This window comes from Branchiostoma floridae, chromosome 14 (assembly GCF_000003815.2).
Source record: "Branchiostoma floridae strain S238N-H82 chromosome 14, Bfl_VNyyK, whole genome shotgun sequence".
Classification (NCBI taxonomy): domain Eukaryota; kingdom Metazoa; phylum Chordata; class Leptocardii; order Amphioxiformes; family Branchiostomatidae; genus Branchiostoma; species Branchiostoma floridae.
In genome coordinates this window covers 11,856,410-11,871,688 of record NC_049992.1, presented here as the reverse complement: position 1 = coordinate 11,871,688, position 15,279 = coordinate 11,856,410, and the positions used below count along the sequence as shown (strand labels likewise).

General features: G+C 39.1%; 2 protein-coding genes across 2 annotated transcripts in view; both read right to left on the bottom strand.

Annotated features, from left to right (window-relative positions):
• Positions 1–729: 729 nt before the first annotated feature.
• LOC118431039 (carboxypeptidase N subunit 2-like) lies at positions 730–4,218 on the bottom strand. The gene is made up of 3 exons (XM_035842114.1): positions 3,353–4,218; positions 2,794–2,881; positions 730–1,844 (listed from the first exon to the last, which is right to left on the bottom strand). Exons 1-3 carry the CDS (start codon positions 4,205–4,207, stop codon positions 1,570–1,572), a joined length of 1,218 nt encoding a protein of 405 aa, XP_035698007.1. The 5' UTR covers positions 4,208–4,218; the 3' UTR covers positions 730–1,569.
• A 1,854-nt stretch (positions 4,219–6,072) lies between these two features.
• LOC118431042 (integrator complex subunit 11-like) overlaps positions 6,073–15,279 on the bottom strand; it is a 29,001-nt gene continuing 19,794 nt past the window's right edge. The window contains exons 4-20 of the mRNA XM_035842122.1: positions 14,106–14,204; positions 13,683–13,717; positions 13,127–13,207; positions 12,934–12,991; positions 12,194–12,258; positions 11,976–12,030; positions 11,558–11,692; positions 11,317–11,400; positions 10,990–11,079; positions 10,634–10,671; positions 10,029–10,153; positions 9,549–9,659; positions 9,319–9,377; positions 8,915–9,057; positions 8,384–8,453; positions 7,964–8,023; positions 6,073–7,667 (exon numbers count right to left, since the gene is read on the bottom strand). Coding sequence (XP_035698015.1) covers positions 7,599–7,667; positions 7,964–8,023; positions 8,384–8,453; positions 8,915–9,057; positions 9,319–9,377; positions 9,549–9,659; positions 10,029–10,153; positions 10,634–10,671; positions 10,990–11,079; positions 11,317–11,400; positions 11,558–11,692; positions 11,976–12,030; positions 12,194–12,258; positions 12,934–12,991; positions 13,127–13,207; positions 13,683–13,717; positions 14,106–14,204 — 1,377 coding nt within the window. The 3' untranslated portion in view covers positions 6,073–7,598. The remainder of the gene's footprint in view (positions 7,668–7,963; positions 8,024–8,383; positions 8,454–8,914; positions 9,058–9,318; positions 9,378–9,548; positions 9,660–10,028; positions 10,154–10,633; positions 10,672–10,989; positions 11,080–11,316; positions 11,401–11,557; positions 11,693–11,975; positions 12,031–12,193; positions 12,259–12,933; positions 12,992–13,126; positions 13,208–13,682; positions 13,718–14,105; positions 14,205–15,279) is intronic.

Sequence of the window (15,279 nt, the reverse complement as noted above, 5' to 3'; positions counted from 1 at the left end):
GCAATTAACAGCTAAGTTGCATAATTGATTAGGAAAAGTTCATAAATCCACTGCATTCCATTATAGTACTGTCATCAAAGTTGTCACATATGTAACTGAGAAAGAGGGAAGAGAGTAAGAGGTGTATTTAAAGACTTTGAATGAAAATAAGTCAAGAATGGATCAAAGGATCATCATGATTTTCGGGATGCTGATAGCTTAAGTAACGCTTGATACAATTTGATATCAATTAATTGTAACTTGGGATCTAATTTGCATAATCAATGCCGAAATTTTATAAACCAACTCTAAGCATATAATTATAAAGAAAATGAAATGAGTAACGTATTTGTCTACAGACATCATTCTACATAACAAACCTGGTTTATTTGGCAAAGGTATGTTTATTAAAATAAGTTAGTTTATCTATAATAAGCCAGTTGCAGTGCAGGAAGTACCTAATTGATTTATTGTCTGGCATTACATATCAATCTAATGTTAGTCATATGTCTCCAAGATTAAGTTTGTTTAATAGAATACATGAAGATTATGGCAAGTTTAAAATTGTATGTGGGTGGAAATCAGTATGTCAACAAGTCTGTGTACCTTGAGTTGAGTGTCATGGTTGGCTAGTTAATACGTTAAGCGATGACAAAGTCCAATGACCATGTATTTATAGTTTTTACCTAGTGCTCACGGGTCAAGGGCTACTAAAGGTAAACCACGAATAACCAATCACAAGACACCACATAAGTTCACACTGAGCTTTTATTTGCCATCAAGAAAACTTGTAAAACAATTTCTGCAACAGCACTCTGTGATCGACAAGCTGAATAAGTGTGCTTTAGCTTCTGGGATCTTCAATTTCAATGCGTGGTAGAACAGATTTTTTTTTCAAATAAAGCTGAAAGTGTAAAACTAAGAACATTAAGACAAAGGTAGCAATGAGCAGTTTAAGTTATACAAACCATACCAAACATCTAAGCACAATGTACAGTAATAGTAAGAAGAGTTGAGAATGTCATGGAATGATTTGAAAATATTTAGATCAAGTTCATTAACTACTCTCTAAACATACATATTCAGTGGAGACTGTGAAACATAGCAACATAGCATAAAACTGCTGGCCAAACACTAACATTTCTTTCTTAAAAGCCCTAAAAAACAACTAGCAACTAGCTTCAGCTCTTGAAAACTCTTGAAACTGGCATAAGTCACAGCATTAGCAACTGGCCAAGTAAGTTTAAGTTTTACTACACATTCCATACTCATACAGACTCCACTGCATCAAGTTGACAATGCTGACAGTTTTAGACCTTCTGTATATAATAAACATTAGAAACATCAGTTTAAAATTTGATCAGGAAGCAGCTCTCTTGAATTTCACATTCTGGATTACACAATCAGAACCATGCTGTCATTGGCACACACTGTACATGTACAAATTAATGTACTACTATTGACGATGATAAGCTACCTCTAGTTGCACTTGTAGTTCATAATTACATTGTACATGTACTTGATTTTCTGACAGGAAAACAAAACAGAAATACAGAGAGTGAAGCTGGTATAGTTAGCTGCACAGCAGTATCACACAGTGAATGACAAAGCAAGAGCACAGAACAGAGAAAACAGCGAAGCGACCAGCACAGGTCCCGCGCCGATCTGGCCTGCTGGGTTCAGCAGGTTGCACACATCCTCGTCGTCCAAGTCGAAACGGTCGACGACATCCAGCTGCTGGTCCTGCAGCTTCGGGGGCGCGGCACACCTCACGTTGCTGACGTCCAGGAGGCCGGGGTTCATGACGGGTTCATCCATCCAGTCCCGCAGCCACGACAGGCGACAGTCGCAGATCCACGGGTTACCTGGAAAATAAACGCCTTTGTCAGAGGTGTTCAAATACTGTCATTCTTGCAATTTTTGTGGCGGATTTACGTTTGTGGGGACAGCTTCACACAAACTTAAAATCAGTGTTTTCATTAATGTACAGTATGTGACTATAGCACTACCACAAACTTTAAACCACAGCAAACATTCCATTTTCTCCTTACCTGAAAATGAAATTGCCACAAACTTAAGCTTAGGCCACACCAATTTAATTTCTTGGTTCACGGATTTTTTCATAAAAAATATGGAGCGAGAGGGCGAAATAAAAATAAAAATAAAAATTGTAAAATGGTTGGGGTAAAGGTAACGGCTAATCCAAAACATAAAGAAAAAAAGTTTTCAGCTTGAAAAAAGTACAAAAACACTATTTTTGTACAGTAACAGCACCTGTACCCACGCTTTAAGGAGCTTATAATATAAAGGCCAATTTGCTACACCAGAAAGTTGGTGAATGGTTTCATTATTGGTGAAAATTTGCTGAGTGGTAATTTTTATTTTTATTTTTTTTCCCAAAAAATAGGAGCGAGCGAATCCGTGAACCAAGAAATTAAATCGGTGTGGCCTTAATGGCATTTACAATATACACCAGTAATCCAGAAACTACCATGAAGCAATATCATTTCCTGGATGCCTGTTTTTCTCTTACATAGAATCTTTCCAACATTGTTGTGTGTAATAAAATAGTAGAAGAAACAAATGAAGAAATACAAGTACAATGTATTTTCAACAACATGGCCCAACTGCAACACAGAAGTCTAAATAAATCATTTTTGGAATACAGTAGTAGGCCCTTCACAATCTTCATAATCAAGCTTTACGAAAACAGTATTTGGTGTCAAGTACATGTAACGTGTTATAAGCTGAAACAATCCAATGAACATGCCAGTTAACAGTACTGGTAACACAAACAGGTAACTAGTTCCGTACCTGACAGGGTGACCAGTGCCTGGCGGTTCAGGTCCTTCAGAGCAGCCTCGGGCAGACGGGAGATGTTGTTGTTGGACAAGACAAGACGCTGGGAAGAAAGAAGACTTCCTTTTATCAATTTTTATAATCATCCTACAACAGCTTGCACTCTCAATTTTTTGCACTTCACAAAAGTACCTAAACAACTAAAATAACTAATTAGTTTTGCTTGTGAAGCAAGATTTAGCTTCCTTGTGAAGCAAGATTTAGCTTCTTTGTCATTGGGTTTGTTTAGTTCTGTTATTTCCAATTTCAAGTTTAGAAGAATTTGATGACTAGTCACCGGAGAGCGCAATCTAATCAATCAATTTCAAAAAGATGCCATGTAATCATTAGGATAGGCTCTATGACCACTTAATTCACAATCAGGTACATGATTGTATACATGTATTTGTAGTAACTTCATATTTTTCTGTATACAAAATGATTATTTTCTGCCAGTCAACCTTTATGTTATTGCAATACTTAACACAAGGACTAAACAAAATACAGGTTATGTATTACAACATCAAAGTCTTACCTGTAATTGTGTGAATTCCTGGAAGGTTTCCTCATGCAGAATGGTGAGCTTGGGACAGTCCTTGATCTCCAGCCGTTCCAGATTCCTGTTGACCCCCCGCAGGGCAAAGGCCTCCACTTCCACCAGGTTAGGCTGTCCGCTCAGGGAGATATTGAGGACGGAGGTCAGTCCCACGAAGCTGTCGTTGCGGACGTTCAAGATGTCGTTGTTCTCGAGATAGAGTTCGATGAGGGTGTCCAGGCTGCGGATGGCCTGTGTTGGGACACTGGTGATGAAGTTATCCTGCAGGTACAGCTTCTGAAGGCTTTCCAAGCCCTGGAACACCGTGGTCGGCAGATTCACAATGCGGTTAATGTTCAACCTCAGCTCCCTCAAACGTGCCAGGCCGTTGAATGGAGACCCTGAGACGGTCGCGATCTGGTTATCCTCAAGGTCAAGCTGCTCCAGTGAAAGCAGACTTGAGAACATCTCAGAGGTCAGTGTTGTCAACCTGTTTTCGCTCAGCTTCAAAACCTTGACATCATCCAAGCCCAGGAAGGTTCCGTCTGGTATGGCAGCGATCTGGTTCCCTGACAACAGCAGCTGTTCCAGTGAGTTCAGGGTTTGGAAGGTGCCCGCGGGGATTTCAGTGATGGCATTGTTGCTGAGATCAAGGGAAAACGTGTCGGCAGGGATGCCTGTGGGTACGGAGTCGAGGCTTTTTCCCTGGCAGTCGATTATTCTGTGGTCGATGCCTGCCAGAGCTGTGATGGTGCATGTACACTGACTCGGCCCGTAATCATTGTCAGGACACTCTCTCGTCGACTGTGCTGAGGACAGCAGGACTAATGCTGACAGAACCAGGAAACGAAGCATGGTGGATTTAGGCTGTGGTAAAAAAATATATAAGGTATTAGTATGTGGGTTTATGCTAGTGTCATTAAAAAATTCTATGTCTAAACAATATATGTCTTTTAATTTTGAACAGGTAAATCGGCAAAATTGTTTAAATAAATGAAAAGAGAGTTCCTGCACAAAATTCAGTTTCTGAAACAGGAATATTTGTCTCAATGTGAAACATAAGGACTGGCATTCAGTTGCCGAAATGCAAAAGCTAATTTTGGCAAATGCCTTTGTTTGCCATGAAGGTCCAACAGCACTTACGACCCAAATGTATCCTTTTTCTGGATAAATCTGTAAATAGTTAGCCTAAAATTTATCTTTTAATTATATAATGAAGTAGGCAAAATCAAGGGACGCGAAATGTCAAAGATAGCGTGGGTTTAGGCGTGCATTGGATAAACCCTATGACCCTGTTCTGTGCAATAACCATGACGTAAGGTGCATGGCATTCAGCAAATAATTACATTGCTAGTAAATCTATAACCAGGGTCTCTGCTGCTAGCACTGTTGTGCAAGAATATTGCTGGATGAATTTGTACACCAGATGACTTAACAATACCAAAGATATCTAACTTAATCTTAGTCTATAAAAATATCTCAAAGATGCAAATGTAACATCTTAGTTCAATACTCATAATTATACAATATATCATCATGTCCAGTTCACATATCTACCAATGGAGTTCAATCTAAACTTTATCATATACAACTCTTTCCAAAAACTGAACAATACTATACATGTACTTTCCTGAAGTAGTATACTGTTCATCATTAACGATACTGTTCCAGACTATCATAGCATACATCATGTTAGCTATATTGTTAATACTGTAATTTATGAATCAGATTAGGTCTTTACAATTGTTAGATATAAGCAATACCTATAGCTCATTTAAGTACAAGTTGCCGTACATTGTACCTGTTACAATTGTGGAGCAATAAAGTTCTTCTTCCATCTCATAATCATCAATCATCAGACATGCGTTCAACTTTGACTTGCTTTTACAGGTAACAGTAGGAGTGCTAAAAGGTAAAAAATGTTCCCGGCTTTTATTGGCTAAATTTTTTACCTATTAAAGAGGCCTTTTTTTCTACCTTTGATATCTCCAACCTTTAATTTAAATAAAACAACAACAGAAAAGAAGCTTTAACAGTCTGAAATAATTAAAGATGGCTTGAATTGAATGCCTCTGTTTGCACTAAATCAACTACTTCAAAAACTGGCATACAATTTAGGTGGTAAAAGTATGCTTAAAACATCTTTCTGATAAAAATCTGTCATCATACAATGATGTTTAGCACAAAAACACCCGTGTACAACAAAAAATCGGTGTTAACAGTACCTTAAACACGTGAAGACGTTGAACAAAGTGTGGAGCTTGTCCGTTGAAGAGCCCGCCAGAAACAGGTGTGGTAAAGGTGGGAGGATGGCTGGGTGAACTTTATTCAAAATGGCTGGGGATGTTTGCTGCGTCCACACGCGCACATTGTCCCGCACACAGCAAACATGATAGTAAATCACCAATGGCTGGGTCTGCAAACTGATTGGTGACAAATTCCACCAACGGTTCTAACGGACAGCATATTCTGCTAAAAATTAACCAAAATACAGATTGTGGGGAGAAATGTCATGGGAGATTGATTACAGCAGTACTTTATCATTTTGTCTGGCTCTTGATTTGACCAACTTTTGCACACAGCTCGATGACTTAGAGTTTTCTTTATGGACTGTCCTGGATAAGAAACTAAAGAAGTTCAAGGCTCCCTCATAGTGCAAAATATCAGTGGGGCGATACGATATGTTACAAGATTAATTGCACCACAATCATTACAATGTGTATTTTCTAAAAACTGTTTTTTAATCCTTGTGCCGCTGAAGATGGTGTACACAATTTGTGATGATGTCATCTTCAAAATACAAGATCCAACAGGATATGACGTCTTTTGCACCATGGTAAAATTCTGGACCACAAGTATTAGTACAGTGTAGAGCTTACAATAAGATGCAGGTCTCAAATGAAATCATTGTGTTTGCCCTGCATACTTCCGTCTTATAGGACATTCCTATTACTGTACAGCCTCATTGTCCACTGGCTAGAGAAAAAATACAGCCAACATGTACAGCTGATAACTAGACTATTTCATAATGGTACAGAGCTCTACCCTAATCTGCACAGCTCGCACCCTGGTTCAATATTAACTCAACCAGTCTGCCCTTTAGGTGACCGCACGTTATCGATGACCACGCCTGACCCGCGTTTTCAGTTAAATTTGATTGTCACATGTTTGAAATCAAATTGTACTCTGATTGGTAAATATGAAATTTGACTCAACCTCGTATCAGAAGTTTGGCAGACATTTTAGCCTTGCTTATGACTTATATTTTAAAATACAATATTCTCTGTTTAGAATTTGTACAGGATCCATGGGAAATAAAGATGATTTACACAATGCAAATGATCAATTTAACTTTGTCATACATACATCAAATTTCAGTTTGATAAATCTGAATGACATAAAGGAGTTCTACACTAATCACATGGTTAAAGAAAAGGGCCAAACTGAAAGGGCCCTTTGTCCATCCATATCAATTTAATTTGATTTAATAGATACTTCATCTTCATTACCAAGAATCTGCAAGAGTCTAACTGCTATTAAAGATGATGGATGCTCTAGTCACCCCCCACCCCCATTTCACAAATGGCTGCTTGTTCAATGACGTGGACAGTTTCCACCTGGACGTTTCAATGGGTTATTGATTAGACATTGATAAGCAGTCCTGGGTACGACAGTCACCGTTTATTTGCCAACAGCTTTTACAGTGGGTTAATGATTGGCCCATGTTTTCCATTGCTCGCCCACAGCACACAGGATGAGTCACGCCATGCGATGTGTGAGGTCATGGCGTCCTTCACGGTGTCCTGTACACAATGGTACAACGGTGTTCTTTACAGCACAGCTGACATTTCACTAAACAAAACGGGTTTCAGCAATTTATTTACACATCATGTATATTATGGTTTAGTGTAACATGAACAGTGGTTAGGATTCAATTATACTTAATGCTGTTGTTGTTGTGATTTTTGTAAATTTTGATTACAACTTAAAAACAATTGTCTAACCCTTTCCATAATCAAAGTCCTCTTACGATGAATAAAAATATCATTTGGCCCAGTCTTCATGTACATTGTATTTTGTTCTGGATGACAGAATTTTCTAGGCCTCCTATAATTCCTTTAAACCAAATCATTCAACCCAATTAGTTTTGGGATTAACCCAGGACCCCTTATCCATCAGGCCCTCCTTTACAAGTATTTCTTAGAATTATGGAATCTTGGAATCATGGTGTGAAGCATCCCAGCCCTCAGGTCTCCACAGTTCTGGGTAGACCTTTCCTCAAAACTGTCATCAGGTGACTTCCCAAGTCCTCATCCTATAGCAAACAAAGAAGCAAGATTCTGGTGTCAGTGTTGGCTTGACATGTCTAGGCTTGACTTTTTATTTTATACAGTGCTTGCCACTGGTTAATGAGTAATTTGCAAACAATGTAGTTACCGTGAAATTACCATGGCATTTGGAACCAATGCCAGACTACAGCAGGATCAAAACTTTCAGCATAAGAAAATATCATAAACCCCAGCTGAGAGGAACATAATAGTGCAGCGCAGTTCCCCTTCCTTTATAACTCATTTATTGATACATAGCTGATAACAGATCATATGACCTCACCTCATACGGCCACGACACCAAGAAATCCTTGGTCTCTTCCTCTTCTGAAGACCCTGACACCTGGTGAGTTTCAAATACATTTCAGGAATTTAGAATGTTGAGATTTGATACATGCTTGAATTTAGAAAATGTCAGACCAAAATAGCAACATATATAAGTATATGAAAAAAATTGTTCCAATTCAAAATTAAACCATGAATCTTCATAATAAAATAGCTTATGGCAAAAATCAAATTGAATGTATACAATTATCAAGTTGCAACTTAATGCATAACACTTCAGTACAAACACAAACAGACAAACCATGAAGAGATCAATAGTACATGTAACTTTATATGTGTTATGTTGTGTATCCATTAATTCTAGTAACTTAATTAATCCTAAGGAAGAAGTTTTACAACAAAACAGACATCTCCTCACCTTGATGAGCACAGAGTCGATCATGATGGAGCCATCAGGCATGTGTTGGATTGAGTGGTCCTTCAGTGTGCTTCAAATGAAGATCATCAAAATACAGTTAGTAATTTCTACAAAGCAAGAAAAGATTATAACATCAGTGTGCAACCTTCCCTCTATTCAAACTAAAGTTGCCCGTACATGAGAACAAGGAGGCCAGCTTCCCTTATCATAAGATGCATTGGGCCCAGACCCCATCACTGCTTCTAAGCCCTGGGCCACACAGAAGTGCACGCACTACAGCAGGGGGCTAGCCCACTGGTATTGTAGTGTGTTTTGTGTCCTCTTAGCAGAGAAAAGGATATGTACCATTTTATAGAGTCTTTGGTATGACCCGGCTAAAGCATCCAGTCTTGCTTGGTGGTATCCAAGCACTGACCCGACTGCACATTGCAAAACTTACAAGATCAAGGGATCGGGTGTATCAACGCATCGTGGCCATAGCAGTTTCAAGACAACTAACCCTTAACTTTATGTGTATAATGTAAGACCTACCCCTTCAGGTGTGTGTAGAGCCTCTCCACCGTTGCCTGTGTGGGCTGGGGGTCGTGGATGGTGACTGTGGAGGTGAACCTGATCTCATGCTCCTTCAGTCCCAGCTCTCTCATAGCCTGGCTCGGAGACACCAGCCGCAGGCTCTGGGGAAACACACAACACTTACTGTAACTGTAACACTGGAACTGGAACTGTGTTTTTGCACACAAATCAGTTTTCTATGTTCATTTACCCTATATTTGTTCTGATCACTTGTTACCACCCGCACTGCTAATAATCACGGCAATACCAGCTAAGCAACTGAAATAGAAGGAGTAATAAACTAACTACAGCTGCAGGTTTAACTGTTGGATAATCTTGCAAAAAAGGTCTTGAAAAGTCTTAGTTGGGACATGTACACTCACATTCTCTTTCATAATAAGGGCACCATGTAGAACTCTGGGTCTTTTAGGATCAGGGAGTCCTGTAGATATAGAACAAAGGAAAAAATAAGTAAAAAAAGGTATCAACAACTTGTATCAAATGCAGTAGTCAAATACATACATGTAGCTCACAAACTCTTCTGGTAATAAATCATGGTGTGATCAAACAGGATTTGTTGAGTGTCCATTGTATAAGGGGTGACTGCACAAACCTGTTAGAGATGCTTCCCTCTTCAGCAGGTTCAGTGAGGCATCCACAGGGATGTTGGGGTTGGTTTCTATGGTTACCGTCTCCCCATTGGCTGGGAAGAAACACTGAACACCTAGAGAAATGAAACAAAATTGTTGATGTTGAAATCGAAGAAACAAAATCCATACAAAATGTACAAGATTCAGCCAAGGTAAATGTAGCCTCTCTGAAACCAAGTGGATGGTGTTTTAAATCAGATGTTTCTTTCGAATGACTTCTCATATTGAACATGATTGTGTAGTTTATGGGGGCTATTTTCGTACTTTATAGAGGCTATTTTCCACTGTTTTTTCATCATGGCATGCGCAGTTTCAAAGCTGAAAAACTACCTGTCTTCCGTGACTACAATGACAGTAAACAAATTGATAAAACTAAATTTAACATATATTACATAGTTACATTATCAACATGTACCATTATGCTACTTTTAATACAGTCTTACCGAACTCCTGTGTGATCTTCTTGCTGAGGAAGTCCATTTTCTGTTCCTCCCCATGAACCAGCATGACGTTCCTGGGTTCACAGTACCGGATCAGCTGCATGATGCCCTGGGCATCAGCATGGGCACTGTGAGGAAGTGTAGGGTACAATGGCTCAACAGGACTTCCTATTAGCTTTTACAAAAACTTCTTCTCACCTGACTTTTTTGCCAACTGTGGCAAAATATCATTTGTAGGGTAAACAGGAACAAAAATTAACCTCTAAGCTAATTCATCAACTAGTGTTCAGAGGTGGCAGCAGCAGATTTCTTATGGGGCTGCCAACTACATGTACAATGTATATTGACGTCATTTTCAGGACGTACAGCGCTGATGCTCCTGGAAAAATTTTGAAGTCTTGACCCTCTGAAATGATATTTCCTGCATTTCGAGGGGCAAATTTTGCTGGCAGCCAGACTAAGCTAATTATAAGTTTCCATTAGTGAAAAAATACATAAGTGTATCAGTTTGATACCACTTGTGTCCAATCACAGCTAAGAGGCAATCCTGGCATTATGATAGTGTTACTTGTAGTAGAATAAGGACTAAAGATGATTGAATTCCTTACCTGAAAGACATGTATTCAACAGTCATCCTGACTTCCAACTGAAAAAAAAATACAGGGAAGTTATTCAGTTGGAAGTAAACAGCACTTTGTAAGATCTGTTGTCATAAAAATTCTTGACATCATTCATCATAGGCAGGGCTTTCAACTGGTGCAAAATAAAATTAGTACACATTTATTAAGGTCACATTTCTGTAACTAACTCTCCTACTAGAGTACATGTAAATCACTGAATTCTGTTATTGCCATCCAACATTGCATTCACCAATACAAAAATATTCTATGCAACATTATTTAGAATAGATAAATTCCCTTTTCTTTGCTAAATCAGTACCAAGCACAATCTGTTCTCTACTCACCACTTTCTTGTTCTCAAACTCGATCTTCCTGATCCCATTTAGGATCTTGTGTCCGACTGTTCCTGCCACACAGTAGCCAGGCATAATAACCTGCACGGAAGACATGGGTAAAAAAACTTAACTTTCTAACTGCAAAGGGGGCATATATGCATCCAAATTAACCTTAAACTTTAAGTTAAAGTCTACATTTCTTGCAGGAGAAGTCAGTAATGGAGCGCTGATTTGTTGAATAAATATAATACTCGTCATAGCGGTATGACAGATGTTAGTTGTGGTGTTATGTAAAGAAAACATGACACAAAAAGGAGCCATTAAAAATATTCTCACCATGTTCTTGCTGTCAGGAGCCCACTTCTTAAAGATCTGTAGTGACAGACCTGCATGGAGCATGCCAGGAGTGGCAAACACAACCTAACAATAGGTAAAACCAAAAGGAAAATCAGTCCATTATAAAGACCACAATGTGTAGAATACACAGTCACGTAACTACATGTGCAATGCTTTTATGTCAAAATAATATAATACACATTAAATTACATTGAAAATACACATAGGAAAAATATCTGACCATGGGGCCAGGGTTGTCAATGTAGGACCTATCGAAAGCCTTGATGTGTTTGAACTCAAACATGTTCCTCTTCACAAAGGTCTTTCGGATCTTCTGATTGGTCCATGTGATGAACAGTCTGTAATAGTTGTTAGCCTGGAAGAGAGACAAATATGATCACAATGACATCTTAACTAAAAGTCTAACTATAATACAGCTTCCAAAAATAATTTCATCAAGTTGGCTACATATAGCGGCGAGAAGCAGAACTCCAGTCAGAAGCTCTGAGGATGGTGTCTGATAAGCAGCGAAACGTAAGCAAAGCAAGTACATCCTGGTTGTGTACAAGAATTCTCCTGTATCCTGTAATACAGCAGGTAAGCTATACAATCTTAAAACATTTGGTATCATAGGTTCTGTAAAAAAAGAATCGTCTTACTTTCTCCGTTAGGCCAGTTGAAAAGTAGATAGGAGCCTTGATGTTCATTCTCTCCCTGTGATCAGGATATAACAGGAGTTAGTGAACAACAGTCTATCAGAAAAGTACCAGTTAAAATCATAATGAAAACTCAATTCAGAATTGCTACTTACTATGCCATGGAGGACATCCCAAAGCAATTGATAACTTTGAGATAGTGGTTTTCCTTCTCTACTTACCAGAAGGTTTCTAGAAGAATGCACAACTCCTGAGCTCTTCCAAGTGCAAATACTGGAATAAGAACCTGTAGAATAATCATAATATGCATGTATGATATGAAGTAAATTGGGACATGTCCTTAATGTGGTTTAGGCAAAGGAAAATGTAGTTATAGATACTCTACAACTTTTTTCTGCAGCAATTTGTGCAGCAATGGGGAAACTTTTTTTTTTTTTTTTTTTTTACTCAATGGTCACTACGTAACAAGGCCTGAAGGCCACTCAAGGTAACGGGTTACATGATTGGAACTGTAACAGCAACTCTTAGCCCTAGGTCAGAAACATCAAGATTGAGACCAGCCCAATTACTCACTATGAGTGAGGACTAACTGACCCAATAGGAGAAGCAGGGGTTATGAGGGCTGCTCGGGAGATTCCCTACCTCTATTTTGGCCGGAATGGTTTGATCCGCTCGGGTGGATGTTCGCACATGTGGCGGGTTCTTTAACGTGCATAGGGTATGGCTCTCCCCATACACAGGACCTCCATTTAACGTCCTATCCGAGGGACGACTCATTTTTCACTTGAGTAAAGTGAGGAAAGTCGTGTAAAGTGCCTTTCCCAAGGGCACAAGACCGGCAACACGGCAGGCGGATACGAACCGGTGACCTCTCGGTCAAGGGGCGAATACACTACCACTGTGCTACGCGGCCCCACTACAACTGTAAGCAACACATAGTATACAATGTACATAAACATACCTTTCCTCCTTTCTCTATTGTTTCATGCACTTTCTTCAGAAAGTCCCTTTCTCTGCACCTATATTGCAACATAAGAATAAACGAACTATGAAAAGGGACACTTGTTAACTTTCCATTCACACCAACATGTTTGTCAGGCTTTGAAAAAAAAACTTTTTGTTCATCCAGCAGTACTCTCTAAATTTGCTCTCACCTTTTCGAGTCCCTGATAGTGGTGGCGTATGTGGACTCTGTGATCAGGAGATCTGGTCTGCACTTGTCAATCCATGCAGCCCTGAAAAAAAAATTCAACGTCAACGTTAGTTCACAGAATGGTTAAAATATTGTGTGGTGTTTGTTACCCCCTGTAGCTTCCATACCCCCTACGTGTATGAACCTGCAGTGTTTGTAGTGATCATGTATCCTGTGGGTTCCGCACCCTCTGTAGTTTCTGTGTCCCCAAAAAGTGTAAGAACCACATGCTGCATCTGTACCAATGAACTAGTAATTTCTGTACCCCCTGTAGTGATTGTAACCCCTGTAGTGTCTGTACCCCCTGTGCTGTCTTTTTTTTTTTTTTATTTACTTGGGATTCACCGCAAAACAAGGCTCGGGGAGCCACTCAAGCGTTTTGGGTGTCTGTGCCCCATGTGATGTCTGTACACCCTGTAGTGTCCATACTCCTTGTGGTGTTCATACCCCCTGTAATGTCTGTGGCAGTAGAAGTGACTAGAATAGAAAGTGAATAGAAAGTGAACTAAAACACTTACCCCAGATGTCTGTCAGGTGTCATATTATAGTCCCCCTGCAAGAACACAGACAAAGGCTAAAGTGTCACTTAGCTTAGCTATGTTTGGGACCACATTGTTTTATTCAGCACCACCTCACATTGAGAAGTATAACTTAGTATAAGTTAATCAGTTGTTAGTGCTCTGGCAAAGACACTTAGATTGAGTTAGATGGAGTCCCAAAATGTTTGCAAGAAAATCCTTTTCATTTCGTTTCGTTTCATACAACAAAGAACTGAATTATCATTCAAACTACAAAAGAACTGAATAATTATTCAAACTACATGGATGAAACTGTTCACTAAATAGAGTAAATTCCAAACTGTTTTCATAATAAAGGCTAAAAGGGCTTCAAGCTAAGCAAAGCCAGACAACAAGTGTCTGGAATTTCTTAAAGAACCTTACCGTGTACACCACTGACTCGGATCCCACTTTGATGAGAAACATGGCTGCTCCCAGCACATGGCCTGCATAGTAAGCCTTGATCTCTAACTCATCATCAACCTGCAAAATATTCATTACAACCTTATAGATAAACAATTGTAACCGTACAGTTTTCTCCCTTTACATGGATCCTCTCTACACACAAACACACAAATATTCATATACATTGTATGTATTACATGTATATAATCTTCAATTGTTAGTCAATGCAAAATGGACGAAGGACCCAGAAAGCTGGATTGGAGACAAGGCTTGCACCACCTGACAGAACTAAACACCTGGAGACTTCTGTCTTGGGGAGCCAGACCACAAGACCAGGCAAGAAAAGCTCTGTCACCGGGGCGATGAGCTGACTTTAAGGCCCAAAAACAGGGTTCCGTCCATTTTCTATTGAATAGTTACTTCTATATTCATCTATCATGCTTTTCCATAACAGTGGAAGGTATTGTAAAACGTGTTCCTTGTCAAAGGTCACTTTTCAAGTCCACCACACCAACAAATCGTAACAAACTGATACAATAAATAATCAAGAAAAAGAGGAAACAATTATAATAAAGTAAACCAACATAGAGATCACAAAGTTAATCAACTTTGTAACAGAGAAAAAATGAATAAATAGTATTATCATATAGCCAGATGGAGTTGGCCAATCAGAGGCCCCCATTTCCCATGGGTTATTAGGCAGTAACCTCAAAAGTGGTCGGTTATTCTAATAACCGACCACTTTTTGGACCGCACCATTATACAGGGGACAGTCATGAATTTTTTTTGTACTGTTGTTTGTGTGTAAACCATGCATAACTGTCAAAAATATTATGATTGATTGGTTATGTTAATTAGGGCTCCACATGGGGAATATAGGGATACTTGAAAAGGAATTATGCTGATTTTACACATTTTCATTATGGCTTTCTAACGTGATTAAGCCGGTACCTTCCTAAATCACTTCATATATACGTACTTTGTCGTGCCCAAGTGAAAAGGTTCTGCATGGGGGGTACCAGGACTCCACTTAATACATGTAGTTTGTATTGCAAATAAGCCACATGTTGATGCTGATATGCTATCTCACAAACAGATGATTAGTTAAAATTATTAGTTAAATGATGATGATGAAATAGTTTAATGTTTGTAT